At 42.8% G+C, this 26,462-nt stretch overlaps 1 protein-coding gene across 5 annotated transcripts in view; it reads left to right on the top strand.

The window, feature by feature from the left end:
- PLCH2 (phospholipase C eta 2) overlaps window positions 1–26,462 on the top strand; it is a 1,017,756-nt gene that overhangs the window by 705,427 nt on the left and 285,867 nt on the right. For all 5 annotated transcript variants that reach the window (XM_082273768.1, XM_082273764.1, XM_082273765.1 and 2 more), the window contains one exon: window positions 13,224–13,477. In XM_082273768.1, the coding sequence (XP_082129894.1) occupies window positions 13,224–13,477 (254 nt within the window). The remainder of the gene's footprint in view (window positions 1–13,223; window positions 13,478–26,462) is intronic.

Here is a 26,462-nt window from a genome sequence, read left to right as displayed (position 1 = left end):
GATGCAGCTGAGAAGCCGCTTGGCTGTCATTACAAGGATCGGGAGGAGATGCCCCCTCCGCCGCCTTCCGCGGCTTGCCCAAATCTCCCGTCCCTCCGGGAGACCCGGGCCACCATCCTGCACGCCCGCCGAAGAGAACACCCGATCAAAGCCTCATTAGGCTCTGATCTGGTCTCCATGTAAAAACCTGGACGTGATGTCATGACATCACTTCCGGGTACTCGGCGCCAAATTCAAAACAGCCAAACTTGCCGTTTTGAATGCTTTTAAATGCAGAGGATGGGTTTGGGGTCTTATAGACCCCCAGATCCCTCCGAAAGAGTACCTGTAAAAAAAATAAATAAATAAATTAAAAAAAATGTTAATGTACGAAAATATCAGCCAATATCGGCCGATACCGAAATGCGATGACCAAAATATCGGTATCGGCAATAAAAAAACAATATCAGTCGATCACTAATTGCAATAGGATTTGTATTTCTCTTCATCCAACTCTGAGATTTACACAGCTCTGCCACGCAGCACAGCCCTGTATGGAGCAGCAGGAGACCTAATTTTCTCTGCTGCTGTAAAAGTAACACTTAAAGTTCCTGTCCTTCACCTAATCTGTGTGTGGAAAGTGAAGAAAAAGCAACAGACTGATCAGCTTGTTTCACTCAATATGTTCTCTCCAACTATCAGAATCTTCCTGGTTAGCGCATGAGCATTGCAACTCAACGGATTGGCTCTGTGTGCTGTTTCTCCCTCTGCCAGTCCCAGCTCAGCTGTACAGAAAATTGCACGAGGCTGAATCCAAAATCCAATTCAGGCACTTACACTCCATGTATTGAAAAACACATGTATGTATGTATGTGTATTTATATGTAGCACCCTCCTAGATAGGTGCTACGTAGGGAGAGTAGGTTTGGCTCTGCCTGCCTATCAGGACAGCAGCAGGCAAAATAAAGCTGCACTTCTGCTTATCAGGGGAGCATGATCACTAGTTAGGCCTGTTCAGTGTGTCTGATGTGTGATTCATCTGGGCTGAGGGAGTGTCCCCACTGTGCCCTATAGGGAGGCCTGTTGGACAGTGGCAAAATCCCAGCTAGTGACACACAGGCTTTTTTGGTTGCCTCGGTGGGCTGGCACAGACAAGTGGTGCATCCTGGTATATGCTATAAAAGCCAAGGATACATGTGGCAGAGTTTCTTTGGGCAGAAAGCCAAATCCCTAGAAGGAGGGTGATGGCTGTCTCTTCTTCTGAAGCTGTGGAAGGTGGTCACAGGTATTCGGCTTAGTGAACCATAAAGTGTGGCCAAACCCAGAGGTCCAGTGGAAGCTGACTAGTGGAGTTAGAGGCAACTGTGGTTCTGGAAAAACCGTGTCCGTGAGTACAGAACAACTTGCCCAGGGGTCTGCCCAGGAAGGGGACCGCTCCAGTGGCTAGAGTCAGCGGACGGGTGTCGGCACATAGGCAGTGAGAGTAAAGGGGGTGCCAAGTTAGAACCCTGAAGTCCAAGCAGGAACCTCTAAAGTATCTTCACTTCAGTGGCAAGGTGAAGCAGCGGTCTTGCGCATTCTACAGTTAGCTGTCCTCAAGAATAGTTAATAGTTGGGAGTATCCCACTCATCCCTTCTCCTATCCAAGTTCCAAATAAAAACACAAAAACAACATCCCCTGGATTGATTATTGACTGAACCAGGGACTTTCATTGCTGTTTATCTGCTGTCAGTTGCTACAGGTAACCTAGGGGAATCCAGAAAGTGTAATTCTCAGCAGTCCTCTAGGGGGCTGTGCTACATGTATATAAGCATTTATTAATGTTTTTGATTCAAAGTTGCATTATCGTGTATCTCCTACTTTATCCGCCTTTAATCTTTAGCTTTAAAAGTTACATGAGGTGTTGAGTAGGTAAAAGCCTAGAGGTAGTTTAGTAGTCATGGACATTTTTCATTCGTTATCAATGTTGTACTTAAAACTGACATACCACTCCTGATTTGCACAAACATCAGAGTTGGCCATGATTGGGTCACACATCTGTCATCAATCCTTATTCAGTTACACTACAGAGGCTTTCTTTGCATCCTCAGTACAGTGCAGCCAAGGAAGTAATCCTGATTTATGGATTTGTGTGATTCATCTGATTATTGCTAGCAACAGTACTTACGGAGTATGGTCAAAACCAAGTAGCCTAGCTAGCATATGCAGGAGTATTTTACCCATCTAAGAACTAAATATAATGAAGCCGATGGGTATAGGTGGTGTACTGGCAGAAAAGTGGCATGGTAAAGGAGCAGAAGAAAGAACTCCATCTCTGGGCCTGAAATAAGCATAGGTTTTTTGAGAGTTACCGAGAATTTGTCCTTTATTAATTGTTTTTGCTATTTTGTTTAACACTTAGGCGTCTATTTATCAAAGATTCACTGTGCGAGTGGCTAATACAGCTGTTGCAAATAATCCATGTAATTGTGGATTTTTTTTTCAGCTCCATCTAGTGGCCATGATATAGTATTTTCCTGATTTTGTATTTTCTTTATTGTGGTATTTCAGGAAAAATACTGCATTATGGCCACTAGATGGAGCTGATGATCATAAGAAATACACATATTAGACACATTACAGTAATTATATGCAAAAAACAGCGCTTGCAAAATAATCAATGGTGTAACTCTCAAAAAATAAATATATAACCAATGTAATAGCAATAAATATGTAAACATAAGGCAATAAAGTGCAATCGTGCTGGAATCATAATTAGTGCAAAAAAAATGTTTTTGTGCAAATACTAAAGTGCTAGAAATTCAGTATCTTGTGCAAATGCTGTAGAAAAAAGTCCAATAGAAATGTGCAAAATATATGATAGAAAGTGCTAGAAAGTGGTCCAATATGATGTGCAAAAGGTGCTTGAAGTGCTGCTATTATATAGGATGCTGTAGTGCTCCAAACGGTGCAAAAGTGTCCCGAATCCCTTTGGGACCCCACTCACCAGAAACGATGGACCTTCATAGAAGGTTGAATGAGTCTTATTGAAAATCCACAGAATAGGACTCATCCAAATGAACCCCTGTAAGATCCTGTATTTTGCCTTCCTCTGGGCGGCTCAAAGGAAAGAAATGACCGACATAGTGAAGTCCGCATATAAATGTTTATTATCCAATTAGTAGAATACTTACAGAATAAAAGTAGTTGGCACGCATATAGGAAAGAAAATGCAGTCCCATGGAGCGATCTCACAATATCTAAATACTTCCGGGAACGCCGCCGGCATGTGTTCCACGGAATCCAGGAAGTGACGTCGTTGGTTTGCCGTGACCGGAAGTGCTTTGACGCGTTTCCCCTTCCTACCAAGGCGTTATCAAAAACATTTTTGATGCAGCTTTGATAACATCTTGCTATGCCACTGTTAGTCTGTGTCCTCCACCACTATTCACCGCTCCTGATGTCATGGTTCCAGCAGCCGGACACCCTGAAGATCCCCACCAGGCACACCTGTCTGATTTCTGTGAATGAAAGTGAAGCATCATGGGATAATTGACGTACATATCCCAGAAGGCGTCATAGGCTCATAGCATATATTTCCTAGACAATAATTGTGGCAAGGGCTGCTTTTATGGGCTGAGGGGCATCCAAGGAGTGAAGTTTCAGTATAAGCGTGACACCCAGTTAATAAGTCTTCAATTAGCAAAGATAGCATCCATATTTATCTGTTTCCTTCAAGACTGAACAGCAGATGATGCAAAACCAGGTTGCCATGTTGAGCTTGAACATGTGTAAACAATAGAGACCCCAGATGGCTGCACTCCAACTGATCCACTTTATTGATATGATAAAATTCCAAAAGGCAGAATCGCATGCAGTGGGGAACCAAGAGCACGGTTGACCTGTTTCGTGCAATAGGACTTATTCATAAAGCACAAAAAGTGTCAACCTTGCTCTTTTTCCCCCAGTACATATGATTCTGCTTGTTGGAGTGCAGCCATCCAGGATCTCTATTGTTTATTGTGTGCAAGCTGGTTGAGCACCCTCTCGGCAGGTGTGTGGGGTGTGGATAGCCAGCCATGGACTTACCTGGAGCAGTGGTTCTTCAGTGTTCTTGAACATTTGTACTTTGGTGTCTGTGCTCAGTTAGTGAATTTGGCCAGTGCGCTCACTGGGTTAATTGTCCCAACAGAGTAGTTGGTGCTTAAACATAACAAACAACATTATAACTTGTCCTTTGGACTTCGTAGAATGACTCCCTGCATATGTGCTCCAAATGATCATTACACTTTCTCTACAAGACAAGGCCATCATTTAATTTCTATTCTGTACCGTAAAAATGTATATGGTTATTTTACGGTTAGCCATTACGTACATAGATGCAAAAATGACCTTAATTTAAATTGATATTGCTGGTTATCCAAACATTATCATATCCTTGAAGTGCTGTCATGAGAAGAATTATTACTTAATGGCTCTCAGCCTGAATTGTACAGACTGGATAGTGTCTGCACTCACAGAAACTTCATGGAGGCTAATGAGAAATTAATATTCTCCTCACAAATGGGCACTGTAACAATGTAATGGAGTCATTTAGATCCAAATAGGGGTTTCTACTAGCTGGATGCCAGAAGAGAACATTCGGTGATTGATAGAGGCAGCATTCTACTTTTGTTTCTGCTACTCTGTATATTAAATTTGTGTTCTACCATCTTGGATCACAGGGGAAATTATATCCTGTATACTATTCTTCTTCTTTTTTTTTTTTTGTTCAAGTCTTAGGTTTCCCCTGAATTGTCCTTTTATTATTTGATAAGTGAGATGATCCACGGGGTAGTTACATTTCTTGGACAGCTATTAAATTATTGCTAAGATCTCATAATACTGATTTTCTAGGTCATTGGCGGTCATGGATCCTATAAAGATAAGAGCACTGAGGGCGAGGTATATCAAGAAGTAAGGCCTACATCCCAATATTATAGAATATTAGAAAAGGACCCACTAGGTGGGACTTTATTGGCCTAACTGTAGTGTAATATCAAAATGAAGACGTATATTATAAAAGGCACCCTGGGGGCCTTTTTGCCTTTTTTGCCATGGTTCATCCATCACAGTAGTCTAGTGATCCATACAGATCCACAGATACTTGCAGAGTTGTATAAAGCAGTGGTCCTCAACTCCGGTCCTCAGGGCCCACTAACAGGCCAGATTTTAAGTATTACCTTAGGGAGATGCAGACTAGAGTAATGCAATCACTGAGCAGCAACTTATATCACCTGGGATGTATTTCAGCTATCTTGTAAACCTGGCCTGTTAGTGGGCCCTGAGGACCACTGGTATAAAGTACTCGAAACCCATACTTGAGTAAAAGTACAAGTGCTCCATCAAAAAGTGACTTGAGTAGAAGTACTAAAGTATTCAACATTTTATGTACTTAAGTATTGCAAGTAGTTTTTTTTAAAAATGTTGCTACTCAAGTACTGAAAGTAAAAGTACCAGTAGTTTTGAAAAAAAATTGCTACTCAAGTACTGAAAGTAAAAGTACAAGTACTGTGTTATGTAGTTATTAAAGAAAGAAGTCAAAAGTTTGAACATCATATTGTTTTTTATTATTTCAAATGCAGCTTTTATTTATACATACAGTAGCATTTATTTTCGTATGCGCTGATAATACACATGTTTTGAGCTTCATGAAACCTGCCATCTACTGTTCTGGCAGTGGTAATTTTTATAATAGTAACGAGTAACTATGCAGCACAAAAAAAAAATATCGGAGTAGAAGTATTGAAATCATTGAAAAAATGCAGTGAAGTAAAAGTGGAAGTAAGAGAAAAAAATTATACTCTAGGAAAGTACAGATACCGCCTTTCAGTACTTAAGTACAGTAGTGAAGTAGTTCTACTTAGTTACTATACATCTCTGGATACTTGTTTATATCATGTTGAATTTCTATACACTAGCCACTATTGTTGTGTTTTCTTTTTAATTCATTGCAAATACATTTTATATGATTCTATATACTTTGTTGATATTCTATTTCATCATTTTGATGGTACAATACAGTTAGGCCAGTAAAGTCCCATCTAGGGGATCCTTTTCCAATTTTCATGGATTCTATAAATGTCTTGCAGAAATCAGTTGGTTTTGGGTTCAGAACCTTTTCAACTTCTGAACCACTTGCACTGCTGCTAGACAAAGTGCCCCATCAGGGCCATTGCTGGGTTTGGTAGTTTTAGAACTACAGACAGTATGGATGGAAGGGGGGATTGGGGTCTTTTTAATCAGAGATTATAATGGCACCTGCCCCCATATGCAAACAATGGAGGGAATTCCAGCAAGGGCATAGGCCTGTCCCTATGGAAGGGTCAAGACTACGTCCCTACAAGAAGAAAAGGGGGTTTGAATGTGCCTCTACAAACAGTCAAAGTATGCACATGTTCTTGTAACATAGCAACGGTACACAACTGTTATTTTTTTTTAAAAATTCATAAATCTTTATTAATACATAATAAAAACAAAAAGTATATCACTCTAATAGATAGAACATTCAATACATGGTGTCAGGATTAGTATAAATACAGATAGAAAATGCTGGAGCTACGCGTTTCGCATTATGCGCTTCCTCAGGGTCCAGCAAAGGAAAGTATGTAAACAGAGATTCAATCTTTAATAATCTAAAGGTACATAAAACAGTTATTAGATTTGTGAATATACACATATGTCTCATAACATTTTTATTATTCTCAGTTTGTTATTTGCAGCTATCAATTGTATGTTACTTATACTCATATCTTAACCTTGAACACATCAGTTTTACTCTAATTATTTAACAATTATATAAGTAGATCAAAAGATAGATTTTCCATAAATATAGCTGGTTAATTTATTAGTTCCTATATTATAGATTCCTTTAGATAAAAAGGAGGGAGAGAAAAACCATTTCTGTTTAACAAATTCTTTTATGCTTTGCTTGTCAGAAGGACAAGAAAACTAAATCCCACACACTGAACAGAAGGGGTAGAAAGGGGTGGGAAAGAGGAAAAAGAGAAAAGGGATAAATATGAGAGAACAATGATCGAAAAGAGGGGGGGGGAAGGGGGGAAAATACTGTGGAGTGTGAATTACCACGTAGCCCACAGGGGGGGCAGTGATAAGGATAGGCTAGTTCACCCGAGTATAGTGGCTCAGGGGACAGTCCATCCATAGAGAAGGCATGGAGGAGACCAGAGAAGATAAATGGCATATATGAAGAGGTATATTCACTTTATTATAAACTAAAAAAAATTGACATACTAAGGCATTAAATTGTCTTACCCCAATTTAGACGTCACAGTGAATAGAGTTGAATATACTTGTTTAATTTAAAATCATGTTGTATGAAAGGGGGAGCCAGAAGCCCCTAAAATCAGCAGGAAGAAAAAAATGAATTTATATGTATGTATGGTTACTCCTTATTAGATTATTTTAATAAGGGTGATAGTGATTTGTAAGAATAGGTACTTACCAGGGACTCATTCTCTAAAATTTATGTGTTAGGTGGTGTAAGCGTCAAGCAAAACGTGTATCTATTTAAGTAAAGAGGGGGTTAGACATTGGAATCCCCTACAAAGGTGTGCACCAATATTAAGTGAGAGCGGGTTAAATAGAAAGTCCCCTTTGAAACTTGGGGATTAGTGTGGTGCTGGAAGTATAAAAACTAAGTATGAAAGAGTCACTGGATGCTTTAGACAAATTGGATCCAGCCCCGAATCTGAAAAGATATATAAAGATAATGGACCGTTGGTAAATTGCTGAGCCTGACAAAGAGGAAAAGTGAGGAGCTGAGTCTATAAATAGAACACTTACCATCTGAAGCAATTCAGAAAACCCACGGGGAGTATGACACTCAGCCTAGGCAGCCTGTAAGTGTGAGCTCACTAAGCTGTCCGGTATATATACTAACCACTTTGTATCTGGTCTCCTCCTCCTCCCGGTCTCACGCCCCCCACATCCGCCCGCCATAGCGTCCACGTGTAGACGCCGCGGGAGGATGTTCCCGCATATCGGAAGTGAGCATCACTTCCGGTTCCGGGACCGGAAGTGACGATCTGCCATAACGTAATCCACCAATCGGACAAATAAAAGCCAATAGAAGCTGATTAACACTATCAAAGATGGCAACATTATACGTGCATAGAAAGTAGGAAAACATCCCAACCTTCAATATAGCATGTATGGAAAATCTCTGAATATAACTATTGATTACACCCGGACCCTGCCCACCCTCGACCTCGGTAGGAACAACACAACAATCAGTACAAACTTTTAAAAAAAAGTCTAAACGTTTCCCGAGTCAAACCAATCCTAAAGTTGATCTTTTTATCCATATGGTAACAAAGGATATTAAACAAATGAACATACGAAAAAACTCTAATAACTTGTCCGAAACTGAATACCAGGCTCTACGTAACTTACAAGAACGCAAAGATATTGTGATTAAGTCTGCGGACAAAGGCGGAAATGTTGTCATTCTAAATCAAGTACAATACACAGAAATGTGCAACAATATTCTTGATAATAGAGCCTGGTATTCAAGAGTAAGCAGTTTACAGTTACTTAAAAATCAAAGAGAATTTCTAAAACTCCTAGATCAATACCATCAGTGGGGAATTATAACCAAGGATTTGATGGAATTTTTGATTATTAAAGAACCCACAACGCCCACATTTTATGCACTTCCAAAAATGCATAAAAATCATACCAATCCCCCCGGCCGTCCCATAGTCTCGGGCATCAATAGTCTTACACAGAATGCTAGTTCATATGTAGATGCATACCTACGCCCACATGTAGAGTCGCTACCCTCGTATCTAAAAGATACTATGCATATGCTACTAACGATTGAAAATATACAGATCGAAGAGGAGACCTATCTGGTATCTATAGATGTTGAGTCCCTATACTCAAATATTCCACACTCTCGAGGTGTGGAAGTTATTGAATCCTTTTTGGATGAGAGAGGACTTGACCATAGAAGGTTAAATAAGTTTGTTTCTGACTTATTATTTTTTATCTTGACACATAACGTGTTTGTGTTTGATGGTTCCCACTACCTCCAGGTACAGGGGGTGGCGATGGGGACTAAATGTGCCCCATCTTATGCCAACCTGTACCTGGGGGGGTGGGAACGATGGCTCTTTGCCCAGGAATCTATATCAGTATATCTGGCATATATAGAGATCTGGAAAAGATATATCGACGATATATTCATCCTATGGTCGGGTCCTCTCGACACCCTAAAGGAATTCATAGACATCCTAAATGTAAATGACTTCAACTTGCATTTCACCTATGTCTTTGATAGATCTAGGATTCCTTTTTTAGATCTCGAGATCTATAGAAACATGGATAATACACTTTCAACCACACTCTATAGAAAACCAACTGCAACAAATGCGTTACTACATGCAGATAGTAGTCACCCAAGACATGTAATTCAAGGAATACCAATAGGACAGTATTATAGGATTCGTAGAAACTGTTCGGAAGAGACTGAATTTGAAAAAGAAGCTTTAGAATTACAAAAAAGATTCCTACAGAGGGGATATAGTAGGAAAAGCACTAAAAAAGCATACAAAAAAGCAAAAGACAGCCCTAGAGACCTTCTCCTTTTTCAAGGAGAATGTCAAAACTCTCAAAACTCAACTAAAATGATCACGAGATATTGTTCTCAATCCAACCAACTAAAAAGTATTATAGCCAAACATTGGCATCTCCTGGCAGAGGATAAAATCCTCAGTAACTTTGTGGATACTAGACCGAGTGTGATTTTTAGGAGAAATAAATCTATTCGAGATATGGTGACTGCCAGCCACTATCAGAGAGAAAAAAGGGCAGACCCCTGTATCAAACTACCCCAAGGCACTTTCCCTTGTGGACTATGTGGTTATTGTAAATTTATTGCTAGTAAGCCTCAACAAACGTTGCCAAATGGACGCCCATTTGTTCTCAAACATTTTGTGACATGCCAAACTATAGGTATTGTCTATATTTGGAAATGTGAATGTCCCGCTTTTTATGTGGGCAAAACCAAACGACATTTCTGGGAGAGAATCAAGGACCATGTATCATATATAAGGGGTGGAGACTTAGAAAGTCCCATAGCAAGACACATAGCTCAAACGCATAGATACAAATGTCCAAAATTCAAATTTTTCGCCCTAGATAGGATCCATCCTGGACCCAGAGGGGGACCTTTTGACAACTTAATTCTACAAAGGGAAGCACGTTGGATTTTCTCTTTAAATGCCTGCACCCTCCCAGGACTGAATGAACATCTGAACTTTGCCCCATTTTTGGCAGACTAATACCCTCTTAGACTCTCCAATATGAGATTGAAGAGACTAACCCATTTGTATTTACTGTTTTATATAACTTTTAAGTTAAACAAAAATAATTTTTAAAAGAAAAAAATATCCTTTTTTTTTTTTTTCCCCCCCTTATCCTTTCCCCCCCCCCCCCCTTTGTTTCCATTACTGTGGGTCTGTTTACCGCGTGGTCCATTGTCCTACATATCGGCTGCCAAATTATATATTCCCTTTTTTTTTTTTTTTTTTTTTTTTTTCTTTCTTTTTCTTACAAATCGTAATTATTCACTGCTCCACATGACCAGACCATATAAGCAGATTTGCTAAATGTCATTTCTAAGTAAAACTGTTTTGCTGGTACGTTTATGGATAATCTCTCCTCTTATATGGTTTAAATGCAGGTTTGAATTGATTCAAATAGGGAATAAATAGTTATATTCAGAGATTTTCCATACATGCTATATTGAAGGTTGGGATGTTTTCCTACTTTCTATGCACGTATAATGTTGCCATCTTTGATAGTGTTAATCAGCTTCTATTGGCTTTTATTTGTCCGATTGGTGGATTACGTTATGGCAGATCGTCACTTCCGGTCCCGGAACCGGAAGTGATGCTCACTTCCGATATGCGGGAACATCCTCCCGCGGCGTCTACACGTGGACGCTATGGCGGGCGGATGTGGGGGGCGTGAGACCGGGAGGAGGAGGAGACCAGATACAAAGTGGTTAGTATATATACCGGACAGCTTAGTGAGCTCACACTTACAGGCTGCCTAGGCTGAGTGTCATACTCCCCGTGGGTTTTCTGAATTGCTTCAGATGGTAAGTGTTCTATTTATAGACTCAGCTCCTCACTTTTCCTCTTTGTCAGGCTCAGCAATTTACCAACGGTCCATTATCTTTATATATCTTTTCAGATTCGGGGCTGGATCCAATTTGTCTAAAGCATCCAGTGACTCTTTCATACTTAGTTTTTATACTTCCAGCACCACACTAATCCCCAAGTTTCAAAGGGGACTTTCTATTTAACCCGCTCTCACTTAATATTGGTGCACACCTTTGTAGGGGATTCCAATGTCTAACCCCCTCTTTACTTAAATAGATACACGTTTTGCTTGACGCTTACACCACCTAACACATAAATTTTAGAGAATGAGTCCCTGGTAAGTACCTATTCTTACAAATCACTATCACCCTTATTAAAATAATCTAATAAGGAGTAACCATACATACATATAAATTCATTTTTTTCTTCCTGCTGATTTTAGGGGCTTCTGGCTCCCCCTTTCATACAACATGATTTTAAATTAAACAAGTATATTCAACTCTATTCACTGTGACGTCTAAATTGGGGTAAGACAATTTAATGCCTTAGTATGTCAATTTTTTTTAGTTTATAATAAAGTGAATATACCTCTTCATATATGCCATTTATCTTCTCTGGTCTCCTCCATGCCTTCTCTATGGATGGACTGTCCCCTGAGCCACTATACTCGGGTGAACTAGCCTATCCTTATCACTGCCCCCCCTGTGGGCTACGTGGTAATTCACACTCCACAGTATTTTCCCCCCTTCCCCCCCCCCTCTTTTCGATCATTGTTCTCTCATATTTATCCCTTTTCTCTTTTTCCTCTTTCCCACCCCTTTCTACCCCTTCTGTTCAGTGTGTGGGATTTAGTTTTCTTGTCCTTCTGACAAGCAAAGCATAAAAGAATTTGTTAAACAGAAATGGTTTTTCTCTCCCTCCTTTTTATCTAAAGGAATCTATAATATAGGAACTAATATATTAACCAGCTATATTTATGGAAAATCTATCTTTTGATCTACTTATATAATTGTTAAATAATTAGAGTAAAACTGATGTGTTCAAGGTTAAGATATGAGTATAAGTAACATACAATTGATAGCTGCAAATAACAAACTGAGAATAATAAAAATGTTATGAGACATATGTGTATATTCACAAATCTAATAACTGTTTTATGTACCTTTAGATTATTAAAGATTGAATCTCTGTTTACATACTTTCCTTTGCTGGACCCTGAGGAAGCGCATAATGCGAAACGCGTAGCTCCAGCATTTTCTATCTGTATTTATACTAATCCTGACACCATGTATTGAATGTTCTATCTATTAGAGTGATATACTTTTTGTTTTTATTATGTATTAATAAAGATTTATGAATTTTTTAAAAAAAATAACAGTTGTGTACCGTTGCTATGTTACAAGAACATGTGCATACTTTGACTGTTTGTAGAGGCACATTCAAACCCCCTTTTCTTCTTGTAGGGACGTAGTCTTGACCCTTCCATAGGGACAGGCCTATGCCCTTGCTGGAATTCCCTCCGTAGTTTTAGAACTAGGAGATCCACCTTGGAATGTTATTGATCCTCGCTCACCCCAAGCTCAGTTTTGATGGGCTTCAGTGTGCAAATAGTTTTCTTCTGGGATTGTTCATTGCAGGTGTAGTTTACCTGCATTTGACCTGCTCCAGACAGTTTTTTCCATGTCGTCACTCTGTGCAAACAGTCACACTTCTACCTCTATGGGAACAACATTGACTTGATATGTTTGTGCAGCTTGTGATTTATGCATGTTACGGTAAACGTAGCTGTGGTTAATCGCATTACACTAGAATTGATCTGTAACATAAGACAAATTCCCTTTAGGTAACAATTGGGTTGGGTAACAATTGGGTAAGGTTTTCCTATCTGTCCAATTTCCTTTTCCCTAAGAACAGACATTCGATTGGTGCACAATAGCCAGATTAAGAATAACTGTGGTAACTTTACCTGGTCAATAATCAGCCCCTAGCTGAGAAACTTAGTTTTTTTTATTTTATTATATTTACACATCAAGTCTGTTTTTAATTGCTCATGTCTACTTAAACGTTATATTTGTCTTTGCTTTTCCCCATAGTCTCGATTGATTCCATTCAGGAGGTGTGTGAAGGGAAACAGTCTGAGATTTTCCAGAGATATTCTGATGGAACTTTTGACCCAAATTGCTGCTTCAGTATCTACTATGGGGATCACATGGAGTCTCTGGATCTGGTGTCCTCGAGTGGCGAAGAAGCGCGGACGTGGATAACGGGTCTCAAGTACTTAATGGCAGGGATTAGTGATGAAGACAGTCTTTCTAAACGTCAAAGGACTCGTGACCAATATCCTTTTGTGCATAAGAATATTAAGGGGCATGCTTGTTGGGTGTGAAATGTGATGTGGATAGGTGTGTAAAGTTGGCTGAACATATAATACTGTTTATTAACTAGGGGTCTCTTTTACACACTTCTCAAATGTTTAAAGCCTCCAGTAGCTGACCATTGATTTGCTGGTAAGTTGAAGTTATCGGTTTTATATTGGTTACCTTGGCTAACTCAAACTTTGCCGATTCTCTTTTCACAAATGTTATGTATACCATAAATCTGAGAGATAACATTGGTAAAGCTCAATGGAAGTGTGACAACTTGTTTGTTTTCTCTTCAAGGTCCTCAAAGTACTGTATACCTAAAGGCAAAGCTTTTAGTTTTGATTAGCACGGAGAGGGATTAGAACACCTATTCAGTTTTTCTAGTAATCTGGTCCACCCCACACTAGGGAGATTAACTTTATTAATTTGTCCTGTTTACCATTATCATTGAAAGTGAAAGAAAATCCCAAAGTTTGGGTGGTTCATCGAAAAGTAATAGAGGGGAAATCTTCCAATGGGGACACCAGTTCTAATGACTTGGGGGCCCCAAGATATTCCCTTAATTTTGCAGGGATTTCCTCTCACTTCCTTTTTTGGCTATGGGACAAGAAGTGAAGGGAAATCTCCCCAATGGGACACAGATGGCAAAAAAAAGAAAAACACCATGAACTGGGGTTATAACCCTCCCTTACTCTATCCAAATAAATGCCTATACTTCTTTAAAAGCGAAAATGGATTTTAAATACCGTATATACTCGAGTATAAGCCGAGTTTTTCCGCATGTTTTTTCGTGCTGAAAATGCCCCCCCCCCCCCCGGCTTATACTCGAGTCACTGGCTTCAGTGTCTTTTTAAAAATGGCGCCGCTCGACGTGTCTTTCCGAGCATCGGCGGCGCATTTGCGGTGACGTATTGGCACCGGGTGGCACAATTTTTAAATCGAAGACGCCTCACCGACAGGTAAGTGAGACTCCTCCACAGCCCCTGCATTTCCTCATGCAGTGCTGCGGGCATGGCACAGGACATTCTCATGCACCATGTCACAGCACTGCATCTCTTGTGCCATGCCTGTACCTACTGTGCCATGCCTGTACCTACTGTGCCATGCCTATACCATCACCTGTGCCATGCCTATACCATCTCCTGTACCATAACCTGTGGCATGCATGTACTATGACCTGTGCCATGCCTGTACTATGACCTGTGCCATGCCCTTACCAGGACCTGAGCAATGCCTGTACTATGACCTGCGCCATCTCCTGTACCATGCCCACAGCCCCTGTTTTGTGTCTCGTGGTGGTCCAGTTGCGTCCAGTAGCTGCTGCATTTCCCACCCTAGGCTTATACTCGAGTCAATAAGTTTTCCCACTTTTTTGTGGTAAAACTAGGGGTCTCGGCTTATATTCGGGTTGACTTATACTCGAGTATATACTGTAATATTTTTCCAGTAAATACCTACATATACCTTTATTTCCTAGTAGAAATGCACTTTCTACCTTACCAAACCAGTTGTCAATCCTGGTATAAATGTCCCCATACAGACTTGTTGAGGAAGAGAAGGGGGTCTTTGTTTGACCAGGTCTGTTAGCTTACAAAGTGAATTGAGAAGTGTGGTCATGTTGCTAAATGCCTCATTATAGTATACATTTAGGGTAAGGGTTAAAGGTAACGTATAGCCTTTTTAAAAGAAATGTCAAAGATTTGCATTAATCTCTGCATATTTAATGTAGTCTCTTCTTTTCAACGCAATACAGTGGTTGTGCTTTTCCAAAAAAAAAAATCCTTATACGTTGTTAAAACCATAAAAAATGTATACATGCTCTTTTTATACTAGCATTGCTTTTTGAAAAGTAATCCATTTTCAGATTGCTGTTCAGAGATCATTTGACAGGCAGTGAATAGGCGTTGTATCCCTTAAGCCCCACACTAGTGTGCCACAACTGCAATCATTGCATGTGTCTGCAGGGCATTTGCTGGGGGTCCCCTTTCAGTTGATTGGGTTGTGTTCAGCTGGTGGTACTGCTTTCAGAGCATGACGCGGGGAACATTGTTGCCTTGTTACAATGCAAAGCATTGTGGCCGTGGCATATGTACTCCCTCTCCACTGTCTTTGTAGCAATAAAAGGGATCTATTAGGGGACTGTAAGACTCGGCTCAGCCCTACATTTTAACCACCATCCAAGCACCATTGTAAACAAGGCCTTAAGAAGGCAAATGGATGCAAATAACGGACACATACTGATGCTGCTAAATTTGGTCTAATCTTCAATGATGTGCTCATGAAGGGGTAGGCTAAACACTGGAATATTAACATGTGCTCACTAAAAATGCACTATGCTTTGCCTTTAAGGGTGTCTTCATAAAAAATTCCCAAAAAGTAATTACCTGTAATGGCTAAACGAGATGACCAATTTAAATCTCATACCAGTGAGCAATTTAACCACTTGTGATAATCACGTCACTTACAGCATGTTGTTTTCAATGAGTTGCAAATTAAGTTATTGCCAGTAAGTGGTAAGATGACTCTGTAAGATTACATTAAAATTGCCGGTGTAGTTTAACTATCATTCTAATTTGATATTTTAGGAACTGCAAGCCTAATTAAAAAAAAAAAAAAACCCTTTCCAAAGAAAACATGGAGGCTATAGCAAACTTGACATTCTCCCAATGCTGGTTGCCTGGCTGTCATGCTGATGCCCTGGCTTGGATACTTTGAGCGGTCGATACAAAGCAGCAATTATGCTCTGATGTTGCTGATCTGCATATCAGAAAAGTCAGAGTATATGTCAGCCAAAGCAAACACCATCAGAAAAGGTTAAGGCTTAACTCCAGGCTCTGACCCCCTCTACCCCAAAGGTCTGCCAAGTAGCATGTTATGCTACTTTGTTTTTGTACTCCCATTTTCTTGAAATGTTCAGGCCGGTGACAGTTTTATGGGGACATCTTCCTCTTAGTCTATTTTTCTATGGTACAGTCCTCAATGATACAGACAGCAGTGCTGATACCAGTGCCACTTTCTGTATTGTTATACAATGAGTGCAGGGTGCCATGGTAGTAACGAATGTTTGGTATTACTCCAGTGCCACAAAAATGTTTTTTGCCGCACTGGAGTAACATCCGTCATTCGCTACAGCCAAAATACTCAGGTACGGTCTCCCAGGTAGTTCAATGACATACACCCAAATTACCACCAATTGACCTGAAGATGTGGGAGACAAAATCCCCTAATATGGATTGGCTGTATTCGTATACACTGCTCAAAAATGGGACATTTTTTAGTCAGAGTATAGCATCAAGTCAATTAAACTCCTGGGATATTGATTGTCAGTTAAATAGCAGAGGGGCTGTTAATCAGTTTTAGCTGGTTTGGGGTTAATTAAATTAACAGGTGCACTAGATGGGCAACAATGAGACAACCCCCAAAACAGAAATTATTTTATAGATGGAGGCCACTGAAATCTTTTTTCCCTATTCATTTTTTCTGACTGTTTCACTAGCTTTGCATTTGGCTAGGGTCGGTGTCACTAATGGTAGCATGAGGCGATACCTGCTCCCTGTAGAGGTTGCACAGGCAGTCCAACTCCTCCTGGATGGCACATCAATACGTGCCATTGTCTCAAGAGCATGGAGGAGATTCCAGGAGACAGACAGTTACTCTAGGAGAGCTGAACAGAGCGGTAGAAGGTCCTTAACCCATCAGCAGGACCAGTACATGCTCCTTTGTGCAAGGGGGAACAGGATGAGCACTGCCAAAGCCCTAAAAAATTACCTCTAGCAGACCACTCGTGTGGATGTCTCTGACAAAACAATCAGAAACAGACTTCATGAGGGTGGCCTGAGGGCCCAACATCCTCTAGTGGGCCCTGTGCTCACTGCCTGTCACCATGGAGTTTGATTGGCATTTGCCATTGAACACCAGAATTAGCAGGTCCACCACTGGTGCCCTGTGGCATTTCACAGATGAGTGCAGGTTCACCCTGAGCACATGTGACAGACATGAAAGGGTCGGGAGAAGCAGTGGAGAATGTTATGCTGCCTGTAAATTCTTTCAGCATGACCGGTTTAGTGGTGGGCCTTTGATGGTCTAGGGAGGCATATGGAGGGATGCACAGACCTCTACAGGCATATCGGGATGAAATCCTTGGACCCATTGTCAGACCCTACACTGGTGCAGTGAGTCCTGGGTTCCTCCTGCTGCACGACAATGCCCAGCCTCTTGGTGAGAGTATGCAGTCCCCACTCTCATCTGGCCTAAATCCAATGGAACACCTTTGGGACATTATGTTTCGGTTCCCCCAACCCCACCAGGTTGCACCTCAGTCTGTTCAGGAGTTTAGTGATGCCCTGGTCAAGATCTGGGAGGAAATGCCCAAGGACACCATCAGTCATCTCATTAGGAGCATTCCCTGACATTGTCAGGCATGCATACAAGCACGTGGGAGCCATATAAACTACTGAGTACCATTTTGAGTTGCTTCAATGAAATTTCAGCAAAATGGACTAGCCTGGGGCATCGTTTTTTCACTTTTATTTCTCTATCGCTCATTGACAGACGTAGTCTTCTTGATTCTCAAGAGCTGGGTTATGTTGTCTCCGCAGGAGTAGGACTAGGCAGAAAGACAAAACGTTCTGGCTCCACCCTAGGGGCAGTCCCTGAGGGTATATCCTCCCTCTCTCTGCTACAGGGAATCAGTTTTTTTCTGTCTAGTCAGGAGTAAGGACCTAAGCTCCTTGCTGGGATCTTTTTGGTCCTGGCAAGATTTTTTCTTTAGAAGAAATATTTTTTAGGTAGTTTTTTCTCCAGTGTTTTTCCTGTGAGATCTTCAAGCAAAAAACGCCGGACTGGGCGACACTAGTGGTCACCCCAGCCGGCCTACGAGCGCGCGCAGACCATTGCATTGCGCTTGGTCGGCCGCGACACATTCAAGTAAGTATGCGGGGCCGGGCGACGGGCTGGATGTTGAGATCCAGTGGTCACCCTGGTTTCTGCCTACGAGCGCGTGCAGACCAGAGCTCCGCGCTGGGTCGGCCGCGACGGAGTCCCAGTGGAGGGACTGACCTTGCGAGTTAAAAGTCTCGCTTGGACGCCAGGAACCAGAGAGTCGAGGCGTCCGGAGTGGTCCACAAACCCCCACCCCGGTGGAGAGGGTATTGTGAAGAGAGGGTGCCTGTCGGTTCGGTATGGTGAGTAAACGTTCCCTTTTTTCTTTCCTCGTTATGAGGCAGTATGAATTATGGGCCCCTTCATACATGGTCAGTATATATCTGACACTAAAAGTCCCCCTTGTAAATACAGTATGTGTTTGTGGGAAGTGGACTTGGTTTGAGAGCTAACACTCTACCCAGCAGACTGTAGTATTACAGCAGACATAGGAGGTATAATCCTACCTTATTTGTAGTGTATCTCCTGTAGATCTATCAATCGCCACTCAGCAGAGATGCAGGTGGATGTGCTGGGAAAAACGATTTCGGCGGTCTGCCGCCATTTTGCCGTAGACCAGGTACATGCATGTCCTCAGGTCACGCCGGCCGCCATGTTTTTGGAGTCTAATGTCTCCTATATGGGGGCGGCCATGTTTCATGAGCCCAGCTACCTCGTGGAGAGCTGGGAACGCCGGAAGGCGTACACAGGGGGCGGAGCCACGTCCTTCTACCCGGGAAAAAGCAACAGCTCCTTCCAGTCTGTAAAGACAGACGCTGACTGCAGTTGGTTGGAAACTTCACTGCATCGGTTGGTGAGCCTTGGGGGTCCCTCTCTCTCTCTGTGGGATCGAGAAGCAGGTACTCTGAGGGGCGCTATTGCGCTAGGGGGAGACACATTAAAAAAAAAAAAAAAAAAAAAAATTAAAAAAAAAAAAAAAAGAGGTATTTTTTATTAAAAAAAAAAGTTTTTTTGTGTTTTCTGGCAAAGGTGTCCTGAATTAACATGGACCCTGCCACTCATGTATCTCCTCCGGATCCCCTCGAGGGGTCTGCGGGATCCTCCAGCACCCCACTGACGATTAAATCATTGTCCGCTATTATGGAAGCTTATGTCCCGGGTGGAAGTGGCTTGTCAGGGACAGGGCGCAAGTAAGCGACCCCCGCCTAACCCCTTATTATCTGAAACCTCGGATTCAGACTCTGAGCCTATTTCTGCAGTTGCAGGTACTTCATCTGGTATTGGTGTCTCGTGTACTGTCTTTTCAGACAGTGAGGAGGATGTTTCGGCATCAGCCATAGCCAGAGAGGAAGCGTTGGTAAACGCACTCATGGTATCTGTTCAAGAGACCTTAAGATTACAGGGTATTCCGTCAGAAATAGCTGAAACTGAAATCCCTTTTGGGACTAAAAACGCATCTAGTGGCGAAGGTTTTTCCATTGCCTAAATGTTTTGGCAATCCAATCAAAGAAGAATGGAGTCTGCCAAAACGCATTTCTACTATTTCTAAACGCATTAACAGGCGTTATCCGTTTGAGGAAACCCTCATTAAGAAATGGACAGAACCACCTGTGGTGGATTCACCAATTGCTAGATTGAATAAAGCCACGGTTATTCCTCTAGAAGACGCTCCGTCTTTTAAAGATCCAGTGGATCGCAAGATAGAAGCTATGTCTCGCACCATGTTTACCTTGATTGGATCAGCTTTCAGACCAATAATTGCTATTGGTCTGGTTTCGCAGGCTGTAACTGTATGGACCAAGTGGTTACGCCGGGACCTAGAAGAGGTCCCTCAGGCGGTATCAGATTTGTTGGAACAGATGATACAGGGGTTACAGTTTGTGTGTGATGCGGCGTTAGACGCCACTTCATTATTGGCGCGAGCATCTGTCTCAGCGGTGGTTCTCAAGCGTACACTGTGGCTAAAAGGTTGGTTAGCCGACCAAGGTTCCAAAAAAGCATTGGCTAATTTCCCCTTTTTAGGAGAGCGTCTATTTGGAGCCAACTTAGATGAGATCATTAAGGATCTCACGGGTGGAAAGAGCACCTTTTTACCGCAAAATTTTAAAGGTAAAGGAACTCGTCAAAGACGAGGGCCTTCTTTTTCTGCTCACAAGAGGTTTTTTTCGTCCCGCGGGTGAAAAAATTAAGTCCTCCAAAGCTCCTGCAGGAGGCGTCAGCGGTCGTTGGTCGGGCAAGCAAAAGCCCGCCCCCTCTAGACCTGAAGATAAACCGTCCAAAGCCTGAAGGTGCGCCCCCCACCCATAACTGGGGTGGGGGGACGTCTTCGCCGGTTCCCGGATCCATGGCTTTCCAGAATCCCGGACAGATGGGTTTGCGAAGTCATAAGGTCAGGGTACAAGATCGAGTTTCGATCTCTCCCACCGGCGCGATTCTTCCCTTCCAATAGCCGACTATCCCCGGATCGTTTAGACGATCTGTGGAGAGCAGTCACAGATTTACTACAACAAGGAGTGGTAGTCCACGTTCCTTGGACAGAACGCTTTCAGGGGTTTTTATTCAAACCTATTTACAATACCCAGGAAAGAGCCTTTCTGCATCCAGGGGATGTCCTAGCGTCCATAGACATCTAGGACGCATATCTTCACATTCCCATTTTCGCAGGACATCAGCGGTTTCTACGTTTTTCCGTAGAAGAGAACCACTATCAGTTTGTGGCGTTACCTTTCGGTCTCGCCACGGCTCCGCGGGTCTTCACGAAGGTGTTGGCCCCAATTTTGGCACTTCTGCGCCAAAGAGGCATATCGATTCTAGGTTACCTAGACGATCTTCTGCTTCATGCAGAGTCTCCTCAGCCCTTGCTACAAAACATAGAAATTACTATGATTTCTTTACAGGAATTCGGGTGGCTGGTGAACCAGCAAAAGTCATTTCTGGTTCCCACCCAGAGGCTCGAATATCTGGGTCTAATTCTAGACACAGTCAGGACAAGAGTTTTTCTTCCGGTAGGGAAACTCCGAAAGATTCAATCAGCAGTCCACCAACAGCTGGTCTTCCCTTCGGACTTGCATGAGGGGTCTGGGGTTGATGGTGGCTTCCTTCGAAGCAGTCCCATTTGCCCAGTCCCATACCCGAATTCTTCAGCAAGAGATTCCTCTCAGATGGAATCGGAATCCGGAATCCCTGGACAATCAGATCCGATTGAGCAAACAGACCAGAGAGTCTCTGGTCTGGTGGCTTCGGTCTCCGATGCTCAGCCAGGGAAAGTCATTTCTGCCAATATATTGGACGACAGTGACCACGGATGCCAGTCTATCCGGATGGGGAGGAATTCTCGGTCAGTTATCTGTCCAGGGACTTTGGTCCCCGGAAGAATCCAGGTTACCGATAAATGTATTGGAACTGAGAGCGATCAGACTTTGTCTGATTCACTGGACCGAGCAGCTCCAGGGCAGCCCGGTTCGGATCCAGTCGGACAACGCCACGGCCGTGGCTTATGTCAATCACCAGGGGGGCACCAAGAGTGTCCGAGCGGCCAAAGAAGTGGCTTGCATTCTTCGCTGGGCGGAACGATTTGTTCCAGCAATCTCTGCGGTGTTCATTCCGGGGGTGGAGAATTGGCAGGCAGATTATCTCAGCCGTCAGACTCTGGATCAGGGGGAATGGTCCCTCCATCCAGACGTTTTCCACCAGTTGTGCCTACGATGGGGCACCCCGGATATGGATCTGTTGGCATCTCGATTCAACAGGAAAGTTCAGAGATTCGTGGCTCGCTCCCGCGATCCTCTAGCAGAAACCGCAGACGCACTGATCGCCCCGTGGGGGCAATACCAGCTAATGTATGCCTTCCCTCCTCTTGGGTTACTGCCAAGACTTCTTCGCAAGATAGAGGAGGAAGGAATTCCAATAATCCTGGCAGCTCCGGACTGGCCTCGTCGAGCTTGTTACGCCGACTTGGTCAGACTGATGGCGGACGTCCCGTGGAGACTTCCTCTCAGGGAGGATCTACTGTCTCAGGGACCGATCTTCCATCCTGCTTTACGATCGCTGGTTTTAAACGGCCTGGTTATTGAGACCCAGGTGCTGAAGGACAAGGGATTGTCAGCTTCAGTTATTCCTACTCTAGTTAAAACAAGGAAAGCGACTTCCAGAAAGATTATCATCGTACATGGAAGTCTTATATTGTGTGATGTGAATCCCTTGGGTTCCATCTACATCTTTATTCGGTAGTCCGAATATTGGCTTTCTGCAACAGGGAGTTGAGCAGAAGCTGGCCTTGAGTGTTATCAAGGGTCTGGTTTCAGCATTTGCTATCTTCTTTCAGAAGCTTTTGACTACTCATTCCTTGGTGCGGAATTTCATCCAGGGGGTGCGACACCTGGCTCTGCCAGTGCATGCGCCGTTACCATCCTGGGATCTTAATTTGGTGCTGTCGGTTCTTCAGACACCTCCCTTTGAAAATATCAGGGAGATTCCCTTGCTTACTTTATCCCAGAAGGTGGTCTTCTTGGTGGCTATCACTTCTGCACGCAGGGTGTCAGAACTGGCTGCATTATCCTGTTGTTCCCCAGATCTGGTGGTTCATAGGGATAAGGTTGTTCTTCATCCGAATCCATCCTTCCTTCTAAGGTGGTTTCAAAGTTTCATTGAATAAGGACAGTGTATTGTCCTTCCTATGTCCTTAGCCCAATCATCCTCGAGAATTTGCATGGCATTCCATGGATGTAGTTCGGGCGATCAGGATATACTTGAATACTACGGATTCAATTTGTAAGACGGATTCACTGTTTGTGATCACGGATGGCCCTAAGAAGGGGTTGCCTGTTCTGCTGCGACCATCTTTAGATGGATCAGACAGATGGTGGTATAGGCTTATTTTATCTAAGGGTCGGGATCCCCCGTTCCCTGTTAAGGCGTATTCTACTCGGGCGCTGAGTTTCCTGGACCTTCCGCCATCAGGCGTAGGTGGTTCAGGTTTTCAAGGCGACTGTTTTAGTAGTCGGTTCATACCTTTACAATATTGTATAAGGTTTATGTGATGGCATCGTCAGATGCCTCTTCTGGCCGCAAGGTTCCTGCAGGCCACTGTTTGAGGAGACTGTTGGTCTACCTCGAGGATTTGTGGGGTAGGTCTCATCTGTTTTTTCGATGAGTCCTTTGATACTTCTGGTTGGCTCCGGTTGGGCCTTCTAGATTGGATTTTGATTCTGTCAATCCCACCCCTCATTTTGTGGCACTGCTTCTGGATGTCCCAGCTCTTGAGAATCAAGAAGACTACGTCTGTCAATGAGCGATAGAGAAAAATGGATTTTTGTAAGATCTTACCGTAAAATCCTTTTCTCTTAAGCTCATTGACAGACGTAGTACCCGCCCCTCTATCATTGAGTTGGGTTGGGTTAAATTCTCTGTTACTGCTTTAGAACAGAACTGATTCCCTGTAGCAGAGAGAGGGAGGATATACCCTCAGGGACTGCCCCTAGGGTGGAGCCAGAACGTTTTGTCTTTCTGCCTAGTCCTACTCCTGCGGAGACAACATAACCCAGCTCTTGAGAATCAAGAAGACTACGTCTGTCAATGAGCTTAAGAGAAAAGGATTTTACGGTAAGATCTTACAAAAATCCATTTTTTCGGGGTGCTTTTGAATTCAGCCCTTTGTAGGGTGATCATTTTCATTTCCATCAAACGATGTGGCATCCTTTCGTTCCTTACACATCATCCAGTCCATATAAGTATAGATATCCAGCATGATATGTTTCCCCATTGAGATCTGATGTGTTTTCAAAGTGTTCCTTTAATTTTTTTGAGCAGTGTAATAAAGCACCAATAATGTCTGGAATGGAATGTTCCTGTTTATGACTGTTCACTTGGGGAACACCTATATTTGCACAAACATGGAATTTGGCCTAGTACAACCAGGAGTTGAGCAGCCCAAGGAACCTCCTAAGGTCCCATCTGCTGCTCATCAGTAAGCCCCAGTAAGGGAACTCTGCTTATTTCAATAGTCACAAGCAAGTGTACAACATCGAGTTGTCACCTACCATCTGTAGCCCACTTTTATTTTTATAGTTTCTCAATGTTCCTTTTAAATCATATGGAAAACATTTTTTTTTTCCGGTTTGTGTGGTCACATATGTGCATATCCACATTTCAAGAGTGTGGGTGTTGGGCTGCAAAGATTGAAGCAAAAAAGCCTATGGGGGGGAAATTTTGTATACTTGCCTTACCCCAACTTCAGCCTGTGGTGTCTAGACAAGGAGGACATCACTATCTTTCCTATAGATATCCTGGGCATTGCTGTGTACCCCAAATTTTTTTGAGAAGACATTTTTGCACTCTGCTGGATCATTATTCTGCAAGGTTTCAGGTACTCAGCCAATGCCCAGGATTTCACCAGAAGTGTGGTGATGTCCCCTCCTGCAGTACGGAAACTTGGGAAAAGTTAAGTATAGGTACTAATTTTTTTTCCTTCCAGGCTTGACATATTTTCACTGTGTATTATCTAGAGTGGTGGCCATAAGAATAGTAGTCTTTGCTTTGTAGTACAGGGCCTGCTTGAATTAGATTGTCATAGTTCTTTGAAGGAAATTAATCATTGGAGAAATGTATTAGATAAAAGTGCTAATCTCTGCTTTTGAAAATGCTTGTTGTCGGACTACCATGCTAATAATAATATAATAATACTTTGGTTTTAATGCTTACATCTAGTCACTGACCCGGAAAAAGTATAAATATAAGAAAAGGTAACCCCTCTTCGCAGTGGTGGCTGGTGCTCAAAATTTTTGGGGGGGCGCAAAAAGAAAAATGTAATAGGTATTGCTTCGCGTCAAAAAACGCAGTAAAAAATTGCGTGACTTTGAAGTCATGGTACAGGCATGGCACAGGTGATGGTATAGGCATGGCATAGGTGATGGTACAGGCATGGCACAGGTGATGGTATAGGCATGGCACAGATATGGTATAGGCATGTCACAGGTCATGGTACAGGAGATGGTATATGCCCCCTTTCAATGCAGAGACCAGTGTACATGCCCCCTTCAATGCAGAGTTCAGCGTGCGTGCCCCCTTCAATGCAATGAACATTGTGCTATGCCCCCTTCAATGCAATGAACACTGTGCTATGCCCCCTTCAATGCAATAAACACTGTGCTGTGCCCCCACAATGCAGAGTTCAGCGTGCATGCCCCCTTCAATGCAACTGTGCTGTGCCCCCTTCAATGCAATGAACAATGTGCTGTGCCCCCTTCAATGCAATGAACAATGTGCTGTGCACCCTTCAATGCAATAAACACTGTGCTGTGCCCCCTTCAATGCAATAAACACTGTGCTGTGCCCCCTTCAATGCAATAAACACTGTGCTGTGCCCCCTTCAATGCAATGAACACTGTGCTATGCCCCCTTCAATGCAATGAACACTGTGCTGTGCCCCAACTATGCAGAGTTCAGCGTGCATGCCCCTTCAATGCAATAAACACTGTGCTGTGCCCCCTTCAATGCAATAAACACTGTGCTGTGCCCCCTTCAATGCAATAAACACTGTTCTGTGCCCCCTTCAATGCAATGAACACTGTGCTATGCCCTCTTCAATGCAATGAACACTGTGCTGTGCCCCAACAATGCAGAGTTCAGCGTGCATGCCCCCTTCAATGCAATAAACACTGTGCTGTGCCCCCTTCAATGCAATAAACACTGTGCTGTGCCCCCTTCAATGCAATAAACACTGTGCTGTGCCCCCTTCAATGCAATAAACACTGTGCTGTGCCCCCTTCAATGCAATAAACACTGTGCTGTGCCCCCTTCAATGCAATAAACACTGTGCTGTGCCCCCTTCAATGCAATGAACACTGTGCTGTGCCCCCTTTCAATGCAATAAACACTGTGCTGTGCCCCCTTCAATGCAATAAACACTGTGCTGTGCCCCCTTCAATGCAATAAACACTGTGCCCCCCTCAGTGCAATGAACTCTGTGCTGTGCCCCAACAATGCAGAGTTCAGTTACAAGAACTTCTAAAGCGCAGGCAGAAGAAAAACTAGCTCAGTCTATGAAAAAGGGGGATAAGACATTCTTCAGATATATAAATGAAAAAAGGA

This window comes from Pelophylax lessonae (assembly GCF_965119305.1).
Source record: "Pelophylax lessonae genome assembly, chromosome: 12".
Taxonomy (NCBI): domain Eukaryota; kingdom Metazoa; phylum Chordata; class Amphibia; order Anura; family Ranidae; genus Pelophylax; species Pelophylax lessonae.
Note: the sequence above shows the minus strand (reverse complement) of the source record. Positions and strands in the feature narration are given on the sequence as shown.